General features: G+C 53.7%; 1 protein-coding gene across 1 annotated transcript in view; it reads right to left on the reverse strand.

The window, feature by feature from the left end:
- The window catches only part of PLA2G6 (phospholipase A2 group VI), an 80,123-nt gene that overhangs the window by 31,487 nt on the left and 33,379 nt on the right, over positions 1–15,257 (reverse strand). The window contains 7 exon segments of the mRNA XM_007941757.1: positions 3,167–3,317; positions 5,768–5,931; positions 7,166–7,244; positions 8,874–9,038; positions 10,106–10,214; positions 14,178–14,360; positions 14,443–14,491. Coding sequence (XP_007939948.1) covers positions 3,167–3,317; positions 5,768–5,931; positions 7,166–7,244; positions 8,874–9,038; positions 10,106–10,214; positions 14,178–14,360; positions 14,443–14,491 — 900 coding nt within the window.

The following is a 15,257-nucleotide window of genomic DNA, read 5'->3' on the forward strand; positions in this document are numbered from 1 at the left end:
GACTCAATGGCACCTAACAACAACAACAACATGAGAGCCAAAATATGACCTTGATTATGTCCCACCTGAATTTAGAGACCATCTGAAGAACAGATTTGAAAAAAGGCATTTGAACACCAATGACCGGAAAACAGACGAACCGTGGGGTGACATCAAGAACATCATAAATGAAGAAAGCAAAAGGTCATTAAAAAGACATGAAAGAAAGTAAAGACCAAAATCTATGAAAGAAGAGACTCTGAAACTCAGCCTTGAATGGAGAGTAGCTAAAGCGAATGGAAGAAATGACAAGATGAAAGAGCTGAAATGAAAATTTCAAAGAAGACAGTCATTTAATAAGGAAATGTACAAAGACCTGGAGTTACAAAACCAAAAGGGAAGAGCATGCTTGGCATTTCTCAAGCTGAAAGAACTGAGGAAAAAATTTAAGCCTGAAGTTGAAATACTGAAAGATTCTATGGACAAAATACTGAATGATGCAGGAAACATCAAAAGAAGATGGAAGGAATACACAGAGTCACCGTAACAAAAAGAACTGGCTGATATTCATCCATTTCAGGGGGTGGCATATGATCAAGAACCAATGGTACCAGAAGAACTAGATGGTGCCCAGCTACCACTGTCAACCACTCGGAGGGGGATCTATATAGGAGATCCTGGATAGAATGGGAGAACAGTGTGGAACAAAATTCAAAATCATGAAAAAAAAAAGACCAGGTTTGCTGGTCTGACAGAGCCTGGTGGAACCCCTGAGACTATGGCCCCTAGCTACACTTCAGGTCTGGAATTAAACCCACTCCTGTGGCTTCCAGCCAAACAAAAGACAGGCATATGAGCTGAACATTTACATTAGGTAGATTCACTCCCGGGAGAGATCAGTCATGGGAGAATAGAAGGGCTGTGTATGCACAGGGAGAGAGCTCAGGGGGCAGGAGTGCCTGGGAGAGAAGGACACAGGGAAGAGGTACCTATGGGGAGGAAGTGGGAGAAGAGCTGTTGAATTGTGGGAAATTGTAGTCAATGTCATGAGACAAAGTGTATGCGAACTGCTGTATGGAAGATGAATTTGCTCTGTAAACTTTCACCCAAATCACAATAAAATTAAAAAAAAAAAATGGTATTGACAGAAGTGGCGAAAAATCAGGCTCCAGGAATTGATGGAATAATCATTGAGATGTTTCAACAAACGGATGCCCCACTGGAGGCACTCACTCGGCTATGCCAAGAGATTTGGATGATAGCTACCTGGCCAACTGACTGGAAGAAATCCATATTTGTACCCATTCCAAAGAAAGGTGATCCCACAGAATGTGGAAATTATTGAGCAGTATCATTAATATCACACGCAAGTAAGATCTTACTGAAGACAATTCAAAAACGATTGCAATACTATATTGACAAGAGAACTTTCAGAAATGCAAGCTGGATTCAGAAGAAGACGTGGAACAAGCGATATCATAGCTGATGTCAGATGGATCTTGGCTCAAAGCAAAGAATACCAGAAAAACGTTTACTTGTATTTTATTGACTATGCAAAAGCATTTGATTGTGTGGATCATAACAAATTATGGATAACATTGAGACTAATGAGAATTCCAGAACACTTAATTACACTCATCAGGAACCTGTATATAGACCAGGAGGCTGTTGTTCAAACACAACAAGGGGACACCGCATGGTTTAAAATCAAGAAGGGAGTGTGTCAGGGTTGTATCCTCTCACCATACTTATTCAATCTGTATGCTGAGCAAATAATCTGAGAAGCTGGACTATGTGAAGAAGAACGTGCTCAGCAACTTCAACCATAAAATAAGGACATGACTCCAGGCTGCTGGGTGGGTGGATGGGACAACAGATGTGCACGTCTTCTGAAAACTGTAAGGTGCTGAGCTTGGTGGTCAGCATTCGGTGAAAACGCGGAGGCTCTGGGCCTCTGTCCCTGCAGGTTCCAGTGTAGAGAGGATACTATGAGGTGAACTCTCTTCTGTGGGCTTTTCTCCCTCTCCAGTCCCATGGACTGTGAGCTTAGGGAAGGTTCTGGATCTGACAGAGGCTCCCAGGCAGGAACACCCAGCCACCCCACTACGATGCACAGCCTCTCTGAGCTCTAAGCTGTGTACCTCCTGTATTCTCAAGAGGGAACAACGTATTGGTTGGCATGAACCACTGATGCCGAGACTAGACGTGAGCTTACAGGAACAAGTTCACGACCACACAGGAGAATCACCAAACGTCACAGCCAGAAGGCACGTTCAGTGTCACCTGGCCCAATCTCATCATGGAGGAAAATGGTTCTCCCTGCTTGCAATGAACGTTAACATTGCATGCCCTCTGGCCAGCCATGACAAAGCCCATGCTGGCCCTTTCCTGCACTGAGCTCAGCTCAGATTCAGAGAAGGTGGAGAACGTGCCCAGGACACGTGACAAGTCAGTGGACGGCCAGGTCCAGAACCTTCCAGGTCCTCTCCTACGCAAACACGAGCTCTCTCCCTCCAAACAAACCACCTTGTTTGCTCTTTGCACTCTGCCCATCCCCCACAGCTGTGAGGAGACCTGCTGTAGTCATAGCATCACCTGTTACTCCACTTTCTGGGTATGTCGCCTAGAGAACGGGACCCAGCCTCAGTTTAGGCTACACGATGCACACAGTAGTGCCCCCGGGTGCAGAGGCTTCCAGGGTGTTAGGGACTGGGTTTCGAACCCCTAAAATCTATGTTGGAATCCCAACCCCTATAGCTAAGGATGCAACCCTGTTCAGAAGGGCTGTCTTTGTGTCGTTCATGAGGTCCTATCACTGGAGAGTGTGTCCTAAACTTAACCGATTATAAGAAAGGAGAGATCGGACACAGACCCACGCACAAACTGGGGAAGACAGACGTCAGGTGACTGGGGGCAAGAACCAAGGCCAACGGCCAGGACCACCAGCCACGCCCCTAAGCATGCATCCAGTACCCATATGAATGCCACACCCCTGCCCTCCACCTCCAGGTACGGGGAGCCCTTGCTCCCTCCTGGGCTGAGGGTGTGGTATTCTCCAGAGGAAGCCCCTCACCTGCCCCCAAGCTTTAATCAGACTTCCCTTCCTCCCTCGCACCCCCAACAGACCCCCAGCATGCAGCACACACTTGGGGGCTGAGGCCAAGGGTGGCCGGTGCCAAAGGCTTACTTGGGTTTCTTAACGTCTGTCATCTTGGTGTGCTCCCCAAACTCCCGCTTCAGAAACTCCTCCAGAGGCCCCGACTCGTAGGGCCGCGAACCGCGGAACACCTCGTCCTTCATGCGAAAGTACACGCCACGCATGTAGGCCATGGACTTGCCTAGGAGACAGGAGTCAGCGTGGGGAGCAACACCCGACAGAGGGCCAGGGTACCAGGCGCTTCGGGGCCTTGCCTTGCAACTTGCCATGCAGGCAGCAATCCCCCAAGCCCTCAAGGCCCTGTGCTTATCCCTCTGTGGGGTGGAATATACAGACTGGAATCTGCCATTTTAACCACCCAAAGCAGGAGCAGTGACTACATTTACAATGATGGCAGCAACCATCAGCCCTATTTCTGAACCAGAAACTCTGCTCCCATCCAGCAATGTATTGTCTCAGTTTGCATCCCTTTCCTTAAAAAAGGGGGCCCTGAATTGTGTAAACTCCAGACCACATACACACATCCACATACACACATACCACATCCCTCCCTGTCTGTCCTGGAAGAGAAGTTAACAGCTCCGTTTTCTCTAGGGGCACAGACAGGGTCAAACAGGTGGGGTTATGAAGCGGCAAGGTCCCCTCACAGGCAGGAGAGGCTGGCTGCTGCCCTGGGAGGTAGAGGGGGCCTAGCCCGAGGCGTGCATGATGGAAGCGGCTGGGAGAACTTCAGGGCTGGAAAGGGCCGGGAAGGGGGCTCCTGCCCATGGGAAAGGAGCTCCTTGGAGTCTGAAGACAACTGTGGATGGGGGAAGAGATGTCCCCTGAGGAAGGAAGTGACCCTTTCCTGAGGAGGGGCGGGAATCTCTGCCCACACTGCCCCCTGAGGGCTGGAGGCACGGGTCTGAACCAGCTCTTCTCTCCGAGAAGGCAGGAATGATGAGCACACGGGGGGCGACCGAGGCCTGGGGAGGACCGAGTCTGCAGGAGGTGCCATCCCGCCAGCATAGTGGGGAGAGCGCTGGGTGTACAGACCGAGACATGGTCCTCTCGGGTCCTAGTTTCCCCAGCTGTAAGGGGAATATGATTCTCACCTCACAGGGCAGCGCTGAGAATCATCAAAACGAAGTGAAATGCTGTCAGCAAAGCGTTGTAGACCATAGTCTCCTGTGACTTGCAGACTGTGACCCCCTCTTCCCAGAGCCCCTGGGGATGCTGCTCTCCACAGCCTCCTGGGCTGGCTGTGCCCCACACATCTGCAGTGCCCTGGACTACTGGCCGGGGCGCTCCCCACGCTGCCCAGGAAACACCCAGAGCATGTCTGTCTCCCCCACCCAACCAGGGCCCCCTGACTCAGCTCTGCACCCCAGCACCTAGCACGGGCCTGGCCCACAGCACCCTGATGCCCCCAGAGAGCCCTCTCTGGTGCTTTCTGGGCAATGACAACCAGGATGCAGCCTTGGCAGGCTCCTTGGAGAGCCTGAAGTCCAGGCAGCACCGGCGGACCCATTAGGCAGGGGAGCTGAAGTCAAGGGTAATTCCTGCCTGGGTAGTGGCTGGGCCACCCTCACACTCAATCACGCAGCTCAAATGCCATGAAGGAGATCCCACTTGAGGCAAAACCTGTCTTACCCAGAACTCTGTACGGTCAGCACAGTGTCCACCCAGCTTTTGTAAACCAGAGTGGAAGCAGCCTGCGGCCTTGGGCAAGTTCTGGGCAGAGAGTCTGGGAACTGGGTTTCTCCTGAGCAGGCCCACTGGAGAGCAATGTGACTTTAGGTCAACCCCCTTTAGTCATCATTTCCCCAACGCATGGGTAAAATGAAGCAGGTGGGACAGGCCTCGGACACTCTGGGACTTGAGGCTCCTCTGTGCCGAGGCTACCACCCCATCTGCTACTGGGATGGTTTCCTTGCTTCCAGCAGGGGTCAAGGCCCTGGGGTGCCTGCCCTGCTGGGGTGTGGGGAGGAGAGCTGAGGCAACTGAGATACAAATACTTCACTGGGCACTGAGTTTATGTTAATGATGGTGGAATAATTTGGAAAAAGATAGTGAAAATGGCAGCATGGAGTCCCGAGGAGATGCAAACCGTTAAGCACTGGACTACTAGCAGCAAGGTTGGGAGTTCAAGCCCACCCAGAAGTACCTCAGAAGACAGGCCTGGCGACCTCTTGTGACAGGTCACAGCCTCGAAAACCCTGTGAACGGTTGGACGCTGCACACGGGGGTCACCGTGGGCTGAGATCAGCCCACAGCACCATCCCACCACCGACAGTGGTCGCACACCGTGAAAACGTAGTAAATGTCACCGACTCTTACGTGCACAAACGGTTGAACTGGCAAACGTTTTGGTGTGGATGTGGTCACCACAACTTAAAAAAAAAAAAAAAAACGCTTCTGACACTGAAAAGCCCAGCGGCTAGTTCTGGGCCCCGGGGCAGAAGTGGGACATCCAGCCGCAGCCTCCCTCCCGGTCCTTCCATTCCCCTCAGGCCCCCACTCTCCTCGCTGCAGGGCTTGGCTGATAGCCCTTCCCTACCGCGTGCTCTTTGATGCAAAGATCTGAAAGCTCTTTGAGGGCAGGTCTTGCCCCACCCTACCCTGCCCCGCTACTTGGGGGGCTGCCCTCACCATGCAAAATGGCCAGGGCCAGGATGCCCCCCGTGCTGGTCCCGGCCACCCAGTCAAAGAGGTCCTTGGTGGCGATGCCCGAGGCCTTCTCGATGGCGATGAGGAGCTGGATGATGACAAGTCCCTTCACACCCCCTCCGTCTAGGCAGAGCAGGCGGTCGTGGCTGCAGGGGCCGTGAGGGAGAGGAGAGGGGCCTGTTAGAGCTTCCATGCATCCACGATGCCAGCAGCACTTCACATTGTCCCCTCATTCAACAAGTGGCCCCGAGAGCATGGGGCCCTGGCAGACACCAGCAACAGTAGACAAGGCCTCGCCCTCACAGAGCTCACATGCTACTCGGGGCTCAGGGGAGTTGTGCTGAATTGAACTGTGCTCCCAATAGCGTCGTCCCAAGCCCTATACTGTGGATGCCATCACACTGGGGTACAGGGTTTTCTTTGTTATGTTAAGGAGGCCAATCACTCATGAGATACAGAAGGGTGTTAGGCACAGAAGCCAGGAGACCGATGGGCCGATGGATCGACAGACGCTGATGGGGGCGGATGCACCCCCAGGGCATATACAATACTGTGGTATGAGAAAAACATGGGGTGCACCCAGGGGAACTGGACTCTTCAGTGATGAGGGGCAAGGCCACAGGGTCTGGGTGCCCACCCCCCAGAGCAGAGGCTGCATGTGGTTATAGGGCTGGCACTGGGTCTAAGCCAGGATGGGGTCTGCCAAGTGGGAAGGGTGTGAGTTCAGAAGACGTGGGTGTGAGTCTGCGCCTGACGCTCACTCTGTGTAACCTCAAGCAGGTCACCTAACCTCTTGGGACCTCAGGTTGTGCATCCTAGGAAGGCTGCTAGGAGCACAGGGTGGTACAATATGGAGAACATACACACTGTTCATGAAAGGAGGCAGGTCCAGGTGACCTGCCGGGCCAGCTGGCACAACTCTGAGAGCCAGGGACTGGGCCTCAAGGTCAGGGCCTTGGGCTTCTCTGTTTGTGCCTTTAACCCACACCCGCCCCCTGGGATGGGCCTGTGGGGGGGTAAAGCAGGGGCTTGGGAAGCCAGGCCACCCCACTAGTTCCATGGGGGTGTAGGCCGAGGAAGGAGGTTGGGGTCAGGGGAGGCAGGTGTAGGCTTGCAGCAGTATTAACATCCCCCCGAAAGGGGACTGGCCCTCACCCCCTCCCCAGACCACAACAAGACTGCAGCCAGACCTGGCCAGAGCTGTACCAGCCCACCACGGATTCACCACCTGAGCTGCCCGGTCACTGGTGAAAGGGCAGACCATGCACCTTATGACTCACGCTGGGAACCACAGAGGGGGTGTGTGACCTCACAGGCTGTGGAGAGGGCTGGAGGAAGCCCCAGACCCATGGTGGGGCACCCATCCCTTGTCCCACCTACCTGCGCTTCTCGTCCCGCAGGGAGCTCAGGATGAAGGTGGGCTTCCGGCCCCGGGAGATGTGCGTGAGGTCTTGCAGCTCTGCGGAGCACAGGGCAGGCAGTGCTGGGCTGGGGCCCCGACCCCGCCAGCCCACCAGCCAATGCGGGGCTATGCCCCCCACCCCACTGGCCAGTGAAGGCTCTTTGGGAACAGAGAGCTGCAGCCCCATGGGAAACGCACTGCTCTGGGAGGGGCCTCCACCCTGCCCAATGAGCTCCCAGGATTCCTCTCAAAGTCTTCCTTCTGAACTGGAAGCAAACCCAGCCCACGTGTTCCATGTTCACAATTCACATGTTCCTCACACATCCGAGCCGATCCTGCGCAGGGTAAGAATCATTCTCTCAATTTACAGCTGAGATGTCAAGAGACTACAGGACTTGTCCAAGGTCATTCAGCCACAGGGCAGGGTCAAGACACTCCTCAGAGTTTAACTTCATGAATGAAGAGGGGGACGCTAACTACTCTTCAGACACCCCTCATCCTGATCCCAGGTGTCCCAGATTGGATCCACCCATCCACTCTGCCCAGTTCCCGTGCCCTGCCCGCCGCCCCAGCCAGTAGCCCCACACCCACTTCATTTGGCCCACCCCTCCTGACAAGCAGCCCAGCCCTCAGGTGCCTGGTGCGGCGGTGCTACTGATTCTGACATTAGCAGGCCCTCTCTGCAGTGAGTGCAGAGTCTAGAAGCAGCAAAGCAGTGAGCTCCCCCTTCCCAGGGCAGTGGCTGGAGCAGCGGGGAGACAGGCCGGGGCTCGGCGTGTAGCACTGACAGCTGGGGAGGATGCTGGGGGGGTGCTCGTGTCTGGGATGCAGCTGAGAAAGAGGAACAGCGGGAAGAAGGCCAACAGCTAACCCAGGGCCCTGAGGCTGCTCTGCCCAGGGCGTTACCCACCAGACGCCACGCCCAGGCCCACCATCCAGCCTGACATGGGTGGGTGGCTGCTGGCCTGTAAGTGAGATAAAAACGGGAGATGGTGGAGGCAGTTCCTAGGGGGCTGGGCTGGGGGAGCCCAGGGTGGACCAGGAGGACTAGCTCCAGACTGCGTTGGGCTATCCTGACAGGGATGCTGGTGTCTGCCTCCCCAGCAATAACAGAAAGCCTTGCTTCCTGAGGATTGGTTCCTGACTGCCCCATTCAAGGGACCTGACACGGAGCGGGGCCACTGGGGGGAGCCAGCCCACAGCAACAGCAGGAAAGGGGGCTGTCTCCTCGGGGCTGTCTCCCTGGGCAGCAAAGGGGGCATCAGGGCAGATGCTGCTGAGAGCCTGTGCCAGCCATCCAGTGGCCAGCAAGCGGGCACTCAGGCCTCAGGTCAACAGACCACACAGTGTGTCAGAACCCACACGCCGTTCAAGCAAGAGGGCCACATGCTCTGGACCCCAAGCTGCACCCCTCATGGCCCACACTGAGCTCCCGAGGGCAGGGAGAAACCTTGAGGGCATTTGCTCAGGGGTGCCGCAGAGAATGCCCTGACCTGAGACCCAAGTTCAGGGTGTTGGGGGCAATGGACACTGCAGACCTCTGGTGGCTGGCTGCCCTACAAGGCTGACAAGTTCCACCCCATCCTCCCTGCACACCTTCACCCCATTCTTTCCAGTTGATGCTGCTGGGAGCCCAGGGCCTGAGAGCCAGGCAGAGAGGAGGAGGAGGGAGGTAGAGTGGCCTACCTAGGTTGCTTAGGCTGACTGACGGGGGCTGAGCTCTTTCCAGGGAGAAGATGGGGTGCTGCGATGCTGTGGGGCCCTGCTCCACGCAGACCCCTGGGATGAGTGGGAAGCTGTAGTCAGCCCCTATGGTTCTCAGCAGAGCTAAAAGCATCTTCCTGGTGACAACTTGTCATGGTTTTGGGGGGTGGGGGAGATCGCACAGGGTCAGAAATGATGTCCACATGCATGTGAGTGACCCTTCCTTTCTACACACGGTCCCCTCTCCCATTTACCAGGTCACCCAGGCACGTAGGGACCCGGGGGCCCTAAAACCCTGACCCCGTCCTGACGGAGTATGCAGACCCTCATGTGTCACATCCCGAGCAGCCTCCTGGGGCCAGGGAAGGGCTAGGGCCACCATGGAATATGGAAAAGGGGTCAGTCTCGTCCTGGCCGGTTATTTGAGAAAAGCCCCTTTTGCCCATCTCCTCTGGCCGAGATAGCATGCGCTCCTCCAAGTGTTGAACACTTGAGAAGCGTTGAACACTTCTCAAGGTTGCTGAGTGGACAGTCCCTTTCAGAGTTCTAGAGAGGCTTACTGGTCAGCTGGTGGGTGTTCACCCCTATTTAACAGATGGGGTAACTGGAAGGATGCCACACCCACACGAGAGGGAGCATCCACAGGAATTCCACAGCTCCCTAAAGCCCCATGGGAGGCTGCCAGTCTCCTGGTGAGGGGATCTGCTTTTTCTTGCTCTGAAGCCAAGGCTCACTGTGTGAGCAAACAGCACATGCACACGAGCTGTGTACACATGGGCATGCAAAGGAGCCAAGTCCATGCAGATACGCACGAGCTGCATGCACGCAGGCCGGGCAGTGCAGCACAGGCGCCCACCCCATGGCTGGACTTGCCCGTGGCCCCTCCCGTGAGTCTCCCAGGTGGAGCACAGGGTGCTGTTGCTGCCTGCCCCGCCCCAGACCGGCTGGGAGTCCAGGCACCCTGAGCGGAGACAAGGGACTGCACAAAGGAAGACAAGGCTTGGCAGGCCCCTTGGTGAACTTCCTCTACTGCTCCTGGGAGAAGGAAGCTCCCCCATGAGCCTTCCAGGCGCTCCCAGCCGCTCGCTCAGTGCAGGCCGCAGCAGGTGGGGATGAGGCTGACACTCTGGCACCTGACGCTAGGCCTCCCCTCCTCCCGTCCCTGCACCCCACCCCCGCCCTCACCCAATTCAGTCCCAGTGCAGAGCACATACGTTTGCTGATCCTGGAGGCAATGAATGCAGGAGTCTCCCCAAGGTTGTTTGGGGTGTCCACCTCTGCTCCAAAGACAATGAGGGCCTTAATCATCTCCACATTGTCTTTCTGTTGGGAACAAAATGAGGAAAATGCAACATGGCTCAGGGAAGTGAAGAGAAAGGACCCCTGGCCGTCTCCACCCTACCCAGCAAGGGACGCTGAAGCCCTTTTTACTGCAAACCCAGCTGACCTGGTGTTCCAGAGTCTGCATCTGAAGCTCTGACAAACAGACTCAAAAGTATCCAGAGAGAGGGCCCAGGAGCCCAGGCAGAAACCGCACCGCACCCCCAGCCCAGCCTCGCCAGCTCCCACTCGCAGGAAGCAATGCCTCTCTGACCCCACCCCAGGGGCCACAGAGACACTGAAAGGGTAGCTGCTGATGGCTTCCAGGAGTAGCAGGGAGAGGGGGAGCGAGGAACGGAAGGCTCCCCTGCCCTTCCAGAATGCCACTCCGAACAGGGTAGCCAGGCACTGTTGGCAGCCCTCAACCCAGCTCTTCTCCACATTTAAACACTCGGAGGCTGGGCTGGGGCAGGACAAACCAATGGTGTGGCCACCTGGGGACCTCAGCTCTAGTCTTGTCACCTCCCTTCTCTTGGGCCCCACTTCCTTGCCTACAGAATGAAGGGTGTGTCTAGACTGGGGTTTTCCAAACAGTTCTTCAGGTGCCCTTAGGACTTCTACAGGCACAGACAAGTAAGAGTCCTCTCATCACTGTTGTTCGTTGCCGTTACGTTAACTGACTGATGGTGAGCCCGTGTGCAGAGCTATGACCACTCCACTGGGTATCCTTTCAGAAGCAGACTGCCAGGCCTGTCCTCCGCAGCACCTCTAAGTGGGTTTGAACAGCCAACCTTTAGGCAGCAGCCCAGCGCTTAACCACTCGTGCCACCTGGGGCCTCTTACCTTAATCATTCACTACACGTTTACTTCTTGGTTACCTCTGATTTATGGCACTGGTTTCCCACTGCAGGTGGTGATGATAATACTTCCTTCAAAACCTATTTCAGTGTGTTTGAAAATAAGGCAACTGAAGGAAATTATCAAGCACATAACTGTCAAGGTGGTTCATGACAAGACACCGTGAGGACAGCATGCACGTGACAGGCATGGTAACCAGAACTGCTCCAGCATTCTCAAAGTGAGGGCCCTGGGCCCCTGGGAGGCTGAGGTACTTCCAGAGGGTCTGTGAGGCCAAGATTATTTTCATAAAAATACCAAGATGTCATTAGTCTTGTGTACTGCACTGGTACTTACACTGATAAAGCAAAGAAGTGGTGGATAAAAGCTGACACCTTACCACAAATCAAGACTGTGGCTTCAAAGCTAGTATTTATCATGGTTTTGTTCAGCACATATACTAACAGTGGGAAAAACAAACAAACAAACAAAAACCCTAGTACCACTTAAGGATACATTTAAAACCAAAACCAGAATGTCTTAATGACCCAAACCCACTGCTGTCTAGTCCATTCTGACTCATATAGACCCTACAGGACAGAGTACAACTGCCCCATATGGTTTCCAAGGCTGTAAATCTTTACAGAAGCAGGCTGCCACACCTTTCTCCCATGGAACGGCTGGTGGGTTCGAACAGCCGATCTTTCGGTTAGCAGCTGAGTGCTTTAACCACAGTACCACATACAAATATCTTTTTATTATTCTGTGCCATAAAATGGCATAAAGCAGCATTTCTGCAGTGCATCAAGGCAGGGCGGCTGTCTTGAGGACAGGGACTCATACTGCTGTTTGAGCTGTGAGATCAACGAACTGCCTTTTTATCACGGAGCATTGTTTTCACTTGAATGACTAACTGACAGACACTACCATTATTCTCAGAAATGAACTCAGGGAGTCTCTCACATTAAGAATAACAACTAATAGTAATTTCTGCCAATGATGAAAGTCAAGTTTTCCAGCAAAAATTAGAATTTCAGCAAATTTCTGCATGCCACCCTGGGCTTGAAAGCATCCTGGTATTCAAAAACGTTTCTGATGAGATCGGTGGTAATAGTGACAAATGTGAGAGTTTCTTACACTGTACAATAAGATGAGGACTTTCGGGGTGGCACAGACGGTTAAGCGCTTGGCTACTAACTGAAAGGTTGGTGCTTCAAACCCAGAGGCACCTCTGAAGAGAGGCCTGCAGTGTGCTTCTGAAGACCACAGCCAGGCCAACTGTGGAGCACAGTTCGACTCTGAGCCACACGAGCGCTGCTATGAATGTGAGTCCAGCTGGATGGCAACTGGTTTGGTTTTGGGTTTACAAAAAAAATGGGTTGACATTTAGAAGTTGTGTAAAATCAGAAAACCGTTATTTTCCAAGATGGTACAAGGTCATGCGAGGGCAGAAGATCCACGCAAGGAGCACACATGACGTGGACTTAATGTCCCAAAGCACCTGAGTCACCGGGCTGGGGTCAGAGTTCAAAGGTAACCAACTTTCCAGACTACCTGCCAAGGTTCGGTGCGGTCTCAAACAACGGTCACAGTGATGTGAAAAGGCTATTAAAACACTCCTCTCTTCCCAACACATCCACATGAGCACACACTTGCTTCATATTCAACCAAAGAATATACTGCAAGGTGCTAAATGTGGAAGATAGGAGATTCCCCAGGTCTGTAGTGAAACCAGCTTTAAGAAGATTTGCAGTGCCAGACAATGCCACTCTTCTCATTTAATTTTTTCTTTTTTTTGGATTGGGAAAATAAAGTTATATTTTTAACGTTATCATGTCTTTGGTTTATTACTTTCAAATGAATTCATACATGTTTCTAAAATTTCTCACATGATAAATATAGACAGAATTCCACATAAACAAAAATTCTGAGGGATCCCCAGTAATTTAGCAGAGTCTTAAGGGACTAAATGGACCAAGGCACTGAGGACCGATCAACTAGATAATCTAAGGCCCATTCAGGGCTAAAAATGGCCATGGGTTTATTTCTAGTTTCAGCTTCCTCGGCAACAACGTCTCTTCTGTCGTTATGACCTTTTGTATAAAACAGAACATCTGTGAATTTGTCCCAAGTCTACTTCTTGTGGAGTTCCAGAGTCTCTCCCATTGTCACCCTGAGACATTTTAAACAGCTCACATGCAGCCGGTATTGCTAACAGCATACATGCACACACTGTCTCTTACACAGTAAAGGTGGTGTAAACAGGTAACGTGCTCAGCTGCTACTGAAAAGTTGCAGGCTCCAGTTTCCCCAGAGGTGCCTTGGAAGAAAGACCTGGTAATCTACTTCCAAAAACTCAGCTGTTGAAACCCTATGGCGTACAGCTCTGCTCAGACACCCATGCCAGCACCAGGGGTCAGAGTCAGCTAGCTGGCAGCTGGTTGTTTTTTACCCTCACATATAATACGTGTGTGCTATAACCCCCCAGCAAGACTTCAGAAGTTTTAAGGGCTGGAGAGATGTTCTGAAATAAACCAAAAAACTTGACAAAACCCTCCCACGGGTTACTGAGATGTGTGAGCAGGTCCTGCCTTCAGAGAGCTTACAGTCTGCCAGATGGCTGGATTCCAGAAAGGGGACTGGCATTTGTAGGACGCCTGCCCTGTGCCAGGTACTTTACGGGTGTCACGTGGACAGTCCTCACAGCCTTGTCAAGTGCCTACCATGTAATCCTCCCAACAACCCTGCCAGGTACATACTGATACCTCTGTCCTCTAGATAAGGAAACTAAGACTTACATAGGTGACATGCTTGCCCAAGGCCACAGGCAGCCAGAGCTGTACTTTTTCCTTCCCACCAGGCAAGTGCCAAATGAGGGGGGGGCACAGGAGTTAAAGGTAACGGGGCTCAGAGGAAGGAGATGTTATTTGGGGCTGAGAGGGCACAGGAGGGGACATGGAAGGCTTCCTGGAGGAAGAGGAAGGCTCTGAGTGGAGCCTCACAAGGCAAGATGATCCCAAGCAGCCCAGGAAAGGAGGAGGGGCACTATAGAAGGGGAGCTCCTCCCTGCCCCCCCACTGCAGGAAGGGAGCACAGGGCCGGTGCACGAGACACAGGGCGTGGGCTCACCGACATGGCCAGGTGCAGCGGGGTGTTGCCGTGTTCCCCACGGGCATTGGCTTTGGCCCCGTAGGTCAGCAACACCATGACACACTCGAAGCGGTTGCGCATCACAGCCACGTGTAGGGCTGTGTTCCCTGCCGAGCTGGTGCTGTTCACGTCGCAGCCCCGCTTCAACAGCATGCGGGCCATCTGCGGGAGACACGTGGGCCCAGGGCCCATCAGGGGGCACTCGGGGAGCAGCGTGGCCTGCTGCACCGGTGGCACCAGGCACTTCCCCCTCCTCCCGCATAGGCCTCCGGGGACTGGGCCTCTGGAAAGCTCTAGCAACAGGAAGAACCCAAGTGCAGGCCCCAACCCTAGGGGTAGCTCTGGACCTTGGCTCCCACACCCTCAGCATCCCAGGAACCAGGGACAAAAAGCAGGCGATGTGCCAACTACTCTAAGGGGCTTCCAGGTCCTGTCCCTCCCTGCAGATTCCACTGAGGCCTGTCCCAGAATTGCCCCACTCCCTGTGTCACTACCATGAACCCCATCTGCAAAGGCATCATCCATTTCGAGAGTCTCCCAACACCTCCTCGCTCCCCCAGCAGCCCCAGAGAGTTTGGCTCAGGAAAAAGAGCTGGGGCTTTGGAGACAGACAGGCCTGAGCCCCAACCCTGCCCCACCTCATCCCAGTTACAAGCTCAGCTGGTCCCTGCACCCTCTGCACCTCAGTATTCCCTTCTGTAAAAACAGGAATGTGAGTCCCAACCTCTCCGGGTGTGGTAACAATGAATGATGACATCCGCACAAAGAGCCTGACTCGGCATCTAACTCCTGGTGCACAGAGGTGCTCGGCAGAGGCACGCTCCTGCCTCTGGGCCTGTTGCATTTAAGAGCAGGCCATGAACCACCGTGCTGCACTTCCTGGCAGGAGGAGCCTCTAGAGACCTCCATCCTTACAGGGGGATGGAGCACTATTCAGGGAAAGACTCCAGGAGAGATGCCCAGTGTGGTGGTTCAGTTTGTGTGTCAACCTGGCTGGGCCTGGGTGAGTGGCTGGGCAGCTGGGTATAGTATTCCCCATGATGAGACTGGTAATCAAGT

Source organism: Orycteropus afer, unplaced genomic scaffold, assembly GCF_000298275.1.
Source record: "Orycteropus afer afer isolate SDZICR_OR568_19922 unplaced genomic scaffold, OryAfe1.0 scaffold00083, whole genome shotgun sequence".
Taxonomy (NCBI): Eukaryota; Metazoa; Chordata; class Mammalia; order Tubulidentata; family Orycteropodidae; genus Orycteropus; species Orycteropus afer.